At 34.9% G+C, this 6,266-nt stretch overlaps 1 protein-coding gene across 1 annotated transcript; it reads right to left on the reverse strand.

Moving 5' to 3' along the window:
• Positions 1-1,421: 1,421 nt before the first annotated feature.
• Positions 1,422-5,229, reverse strand: LOC115995199 (probable beta-D-xylosidase 6). The gene is made up of 6 exons (XM_031119661.1): positions 4,442-5,229; positions 4,178-4,344; positions 3,971-4,068; positions 3,517-3,867; positions 2,655-3,071; positions 1,422-2,193 (listed from the first exon to the last, which is right to left on the reverse strand). The coding sequence occupies exons 1-6, from the start codon at positions 5,180-5,182 to the stop codon at positions 1,595-1,597; spliced, it is 2,373 nt and encodes a 790-aa protein (XP_030975521.1). The 5' UTR covers positions 5,183-5,229; the 3' UTR covers positions 1,422-1,594.
• Between the last annotated feature and the right edge of the window lie 1,037 nt (positions 5,230-6,266).

Below are 6,266 nucleotides of genomic sequence, written 5' to 3' on the forward strand. Positions count from 1 at the left end.
TTAAAAAATGCATAGGAAGTCTTTATTGTATTTTTATTATTATGAGTTGGATAAATAAGTAAGAGTGGGCTAATTGTTAAGTTAGCCCACCCTGCATTTGAAGCTTTGTATCTGGATATGCTTAAGATTTAATGAAATTCAGTCCACTTTCAAAAAAAAAGAAGAAGTTAAATGTGGGTGGGTTAATTTATTAGTTTAGTTTTTGAATAATCTTTATCTACTTGTAAATAATAAATATAAAAACAGGCAAAGAAAATATTAAGAGCGGTAATGGTCAAGAAGAAAGACTTCAAATTTGATGATAGGTTAGCATTACATTGTATTAGTATCTTGACTGAATTTTTTAGCATTATATTGTGCATAACAAGATCTCATAACATATTCAAAACAAAAGAGGTGTCTACCCACCATAATTCAATTTTTTGTAGTGAAAAAATTATTCAAGCAGTCCTCGTCCATATTTTCTATCCCCAAAATGAAATGAGATTTTAGAAAAATAAAATAAAATAAATTATATAAGAATTAATATCTTATGTCAAGATCCTTGTAGTTCCTTCTTCTTCTTCTTCTTCTTTTTTTTTTTTTTTTTTTTTTTTTTTTTTTTTTTTTTTTTGAGAAGCAAGAGCCTTGTAGTTCTTGATATTTCTAAATGAGACAACTAGATTCAAATTCCCCTTCTCCATCAAAGTTAATTCATCAATTTGTAATTTAAAAAGTTGATATTCAGCAAAACCTGCCATATTTGCTCGGACTGCACACCACAAATATTTGCATAATGCAGATTTCACTCTCAATTATCAAATATTCCAATGATTCCATGATACAAAGTGAGAAGTTCCTGAGTTCGCATTAATTTCCATGGATTATCATAATGATTAAACAAAGTGAGAAGTCCTTATACTCAACAAGAACAGCTTATGACAAGCAAATTAAGCTGGATTACAGTTCATTCTTGTCTTCTCTTTCCTTTCCCCCTTCCATAAGAATTTAATCTGCTTAATCTTCTAGAGTGTGTCTCATGGCTTAAAGAAACTATTGCCATGATACACCAGAACGGCATTAACACTACCAAAAGATCATCCAGATTAGTATAAAGAAAGTCGAATGTATCATTTTATCCCTTAATGAGGAAAAATTTAATAACTGAATACATTTTGGACATTACCTTTTCCACTCTAGCAAGCATTGCAGGTGACAAGAGTTTAGACAACGATGATTCTCTTGTGAAATTCAATCTCATTTACCTTTTCAACTCATTTGGTTTTCAGGTCCCTATCCAATATCCATGTCCAAGGCCATTGATTTTTGCATCATTTCCATGGTCTTAGTTTCAAGTTCTGGGCTCCCATCATGTACTTTATGCATTTAAATAGTTAAATTCAATTGATAACACCTGGTATATATTTACAACAAACATTCCAGAACCTGGAAGCCAATGAAATATTAACTTCGTTATCTGAAAGTGTATCAAATGACACCATATTTCCTTTCAAATATTGTCATGCTTCTCACCCCCAAAAATAAAGTCCATGCTTCAATAACAAGATTGATGCTTATTTCCAATAACAGGTGCAATTTTGAATTATAATAGGCCTCAATTAGTTTCAATTGAAATAAAATGTTCCAAATCTCCCAACATTAGTTTATGCTTACCCAAGGGCAATATCATTTTTCCATGATCATTTGCAAAGCTAAGATGTTGACAAGGATCTACTAAGATGCTTGTTTTAGTAGATCCATGTGACAAGGTATGCACACGATTAAATCCAACTAGCTGTTTAACTGGAGTGCCTTTAAATTTTTTTGGCACTTCAGAGAACAACATCACAACATGGCTTCCATCCATATCACCCAGGTTCATAACAGAAATTTGCACAGAAAATCTTAGTGAATTGCAAGATTCCACCTCATCAATTTGAATAAAACCAAGTTCATCTCCTACCTTGTGCAGTACATTTTTGCTGGAATCAGACTTGAGAGATCCCGATAAACTTATTTTGTTTGGTGCTGATAAGAACTTGTAGGTATAATTGGTGTAGCTTAGGCCTTGTCCAAATCCATAGACACTATATCCAGTGTAAAATCTGTAGGTTCTTCCAGGATAATCACGAGAAGGATCAGCCCGCAAGTTCATATCATTCATGGGTATGCTGGTGAATGCCTCAGGATACCAAGTCATTGGTAGTCTTCCACCTGTTATTCACATCCAAATATTACAACAAACTTCTGCTTTAAAAACTTTGAAGTATTTAGCTTCCGCAGAGCAAGAGACAATCTTAAATCATTTTACACAGCAATATAAAACAAGTAAACCTCTGTCATGACATTTACAGTTGAGTCTGTCTCCAAATCATCTGAAAATTGCAGAGACTGACTCATTTCATTACCACTTGGTTATTACTTCTGGCCATAATAGAATGGCGGAAAAGAATACATGTGGCTGACCCTAATAATTTGTTAAGAATTCATAGTTGACCCCAATATTTTGGGACTACGGTTTAATAATATTGTGTTGGTTATTGCTTCTGTACTTCTGGCAGTGATACTATTCAAGAGGATCGATTCATAAGTTTAGATGTTATGCTAAGGATAATTTATGATCTTGAGGTGCATACATATTCCTTTAAAACAAATTTAAAGTTTCTGATACCAACCAGGATTATAATCTCCAAAGATGACTTCTGCAAGTGCTTTTCCTCCAGCTTCACCAGGGTAACCAATCCAAAGAATGCTTGCAATGCATGGATCTTCTTCCGCAAATGATACATCAAGGGGTCCACCACCAGTAAGAACTAGAATCACAGGTTTTTTACTTGCAGCGGCCACAGAGGATACAAGGGCCTTCTGTTTACCAGGCAAGAGCAGACTAACTCGGTCATGATCTTCTGTTTCTTGGGACAAATCCAGCCCAGCGACTATGATAACAAAATCAGCTTCTTTGGCAGTACGAACTGCTTCATCAAATCCATTATCAAGATCACAAGATACATTAAAGCAACCTTTTGCATAAGATGTCTTCTTTATGTATGCCTGAAATCCCTCAGAAAGGCTCTTCGGGTTGCAGGGAATTCCTACACAATTAACCTTTAGATCAGTTTCCAATATGAAGTTCTATTTTCATTTTATTTATTTATACTTCTAAACATTTTAAAGCTGCACAATTGAGAAGTATCAACAAATATAAGCATTAACATTGAGCATAGTTCAGAAATATATATATATATATATATATATATAAAGATTGAATGGGGGAAGGAGGGGCATGCTGTAGTCAAAGAGAAGGGTCTGTGATAAATCCACAATCCATATGTAGTCATTCATACTGTTCCCAAAATCGGATAACTAACTTGTGAATTAGTACTTAATCTGCTTCCATGGCAACAATTGCTTGTGAGCAATAAATCAGAAAACAGATTTTGGAAATGTACAAAAAACCGTAAATAAAATCTTAGCATGATCAATGAAAACTTTTATGAACCCATTAACTACACACTTGAATCATAATAGAAACCATACCGGTGTAGCCACCGCCAAGTAGGCTTGCATTGTTTGCCATTGGACCTATAACAGCTATTGAATTGACAACATTTTTATCTAAAGGCAGGAACTTTTTATCATTTTTCAGAAGAACAATTCCCTGCCTTGCTGCTTCAAGTGCCAGTGTCTTATGCTTGGAGTTACAGACATCTTGAGGTCCCAACTTTCCAAATTTCCCTTTCCTGGGGTCTCCGTCAAACAGCCCAAGACGGAGTTGAACCAAGAAAAGATTGAGAAGAGCTCTATCTATGTCTGCTTCCTTCACCTTCCCTTTTTCAATAGCAGATTTTGTATTTCGGAGCATGTATGTTCCACAATTTATATCCGTTCCTACAATTAGAGCATACATTGTAACTTTTGCAGGGAAAGATCCACTAATTGGATTTATCACTACAAATTCTGAACTATAATCAATGTCAACAGTTATAAAGACCTGCTTTTAGGACATCAGCAACTGCATCCTCTGCGGTTTTTGTGTAATTCTGATATTCAAAAACTGTGGCCACAGCATCACAGTCTGAGGTGATATATCTGTATGTAATGCCACCAATGGGTATGCCTATGAATCTTCTAATCAATCATATTTGAATGTGCAATTTTATCATTCATATCAAATAAAGAGCTCTTAAGAAAGCTTTACCCGTTGAAGTCCCATTCAGATCGAGCTTTTTGTAGGAGATCTCCTCGCGCACACGCAGGAACTCCATTAATTGCATTGTAAGAACACATTAAGCAGCTTGCTTTGCCTTGTTGAATGCAGCTACGAAATGGCGGCTGATAAGTGTCCTCCAAATCTTGCTTAGAAACCTACCAACCAAAGTGATATCAATCAAAGCTAAAACAAACTAAACCCAGTTGAAATTAGCTTACATACTATTACAAAAACAAGAATAATAAGTCTTACCACAGCATTGAAGCTATATCTACTAAAATTGTGCCACTTTTCTAAGTCATAAGCATTGAAATGCTTACAACAAGCAGAGACCATTAGTCTTTCACTCCCATCATCCCCTTTCAACACTCTTTTCCATCCAGACCCATCTCTGCGTTGACCTTTCCATTTCCCACCTTGAAAGCCCCTCACAAACTCCACAGCATAAGCTGAAGCGACCATAGGGTCTTCCCCTGGTGTCTCTTGGCCTCTCCCCCATCTGGGGTCCCTGAAAATATTGATGGTAGGTGCCCAAAATGTCAACCCAGCTTGACCAACATTGTACATCGCTCTAGCCTCAACAGCAATGGCCGATCCAATGGAGAACCAAAGGCTTCTATTGAAAGAAGCGACTGTGCCAAGGACTTGAGGAAAGTTAGTGGCAGAAGGTATGGTGCCAGAGAAGGAAACTCCAGGGCCATTTGTGGCAATACCATGGAGTGATTCAGACCACCATTCATAGGCGGGTATACCGAGCCTTTTGATGCCAGTGAAGTTGTTTGTGAGCTGTTGGATCTTTTCTGGGAGTGTGAGGAGAGCGAGGAGAGACTGAGCTCTGGTGGTGATGGGAAGGGAAGTGTTGCAGAAGGGATAGGAGTTATGGTGGTGTGGCTTGCATGGGAACTCAGGGTGTGGATTTGATGTGGAGATTGAGCTGCAGAATTGGAGGAATAGTAGGAAGACAAAGAGTACGAATCTCTGCTGGGAACGCATCTAGGACTAGGTGAGGTTGTCCTTAGAGTTACCAAAGGTTTTTGTTTTTTTTTGTTTTTTTTTTTTTTTTTTTAAGATCGACACTTTTGGGTACCTTTTTGGTTTAGACTTTAAACATGATCTATATACTATTAATTAAGTGGTTACAAAATAGATCAATTTTATCCAAAGCCAGCAAAGAGACCAAGAATCATTCAAAATAAGGAGAATAAGTCTAAGAGTTAAACAACACCAATTTTAGCTAAAACAAACATTAGCATTATACTAACTAATATTTTGAATACCGCTTCAGACAGGATTCAGTTTGTCCATTAGAATGGAAGATTTTAGTATCGACATATTTAAAATTATCGTTTTGAGAATGCTGCTAAAGTTATGTATATATTATATATACCTCTGCATCAAATGGTTTCTTAAAAACAAAAAAAAACTGCATTACATGATATTATTATACCATATTAAATTATTAATTCAAAATCAAATAGTATACACTCTTAATGTTTTCGTTACATAATATAAGTACATAACATGTCATATATGAGTATATATGTATTAATGAAGAACAAAATGCTATATGTGAGTAAAGTAAACATGAAAAACACATTATTAAAGGAAAATAATAATAATAATAAAATGTCATATTTAAGTGAAGTAATAATAAAAAATGAGTTCAGGAAAAAAAATAATGATTCGTTTACATACCAACCAAAATTATCATACCGGGTGAAATTTAGTGGAATTAATCGAAATGGGTGGAATGAAGCAGAATAGGCTAAAATTTAAAACAAGATGGAATAGAGGAGTGATTCGTACTGGCTAACTAATTGGAATAAAAAATTATAGTCATTTTGGGTGGAATAGGATAAAATTCGAAAATTATGAATTATTAAATAGTCACAAATAAGTCTATTACAAAATTACTTGACTTTATCAAAAGTTAGCAAAGATTCCACCACAAACGGTGGATCATTCAAATTAAGAGAGCCTAAAAGTTATACAACACTAATTTTAACTAAATTGCCAGTACATTTATTAACTTCTATTAAAATATGAGTCATTGTGGATTTAAAGAAGTTTCTCATCA

The sequence above is a fragment of the Quercus lobata genome, chromosome 6 (genome assembly GCF_001633185.2).
Source record: "Quercus lobata isolate SW786 chromosome 6, ValleyOak3.0 Primary Assembly, whole genome shotgun sequence".
Lineage (NCBI taxonomy): Eukaryota > Viridiplantae > Streptophyta > Magnoliopsida > Fagales > Fagaceae > Quercus > Quercus lobata.

Excerpts from the sequence above, each read along its gene's own strand:
- LOC115995199 (XM_031119661.1), bottom strand. The coding sequence starts at position 5,182 with ATGCGTTCCCAGCAGAGATTCGTACTCTTTGTCTTCCTACTATTCCTC. Across the intron at positions 3,072-3,516 it reads ACTTGGCGGTGGCTACACCG|GAATTCCCTGCAACCCGAAG; the intron begins GTATGGTTTCTA and ends TTAATTGTGTAG. Across the intron at positions 2,194-2,654 it reads CTTTGGAGATTATAATCCTG|GTGGAAGACTACCAATGACT; the intron begins GTTGGTATCAGA and ends TGTGAATAACAG.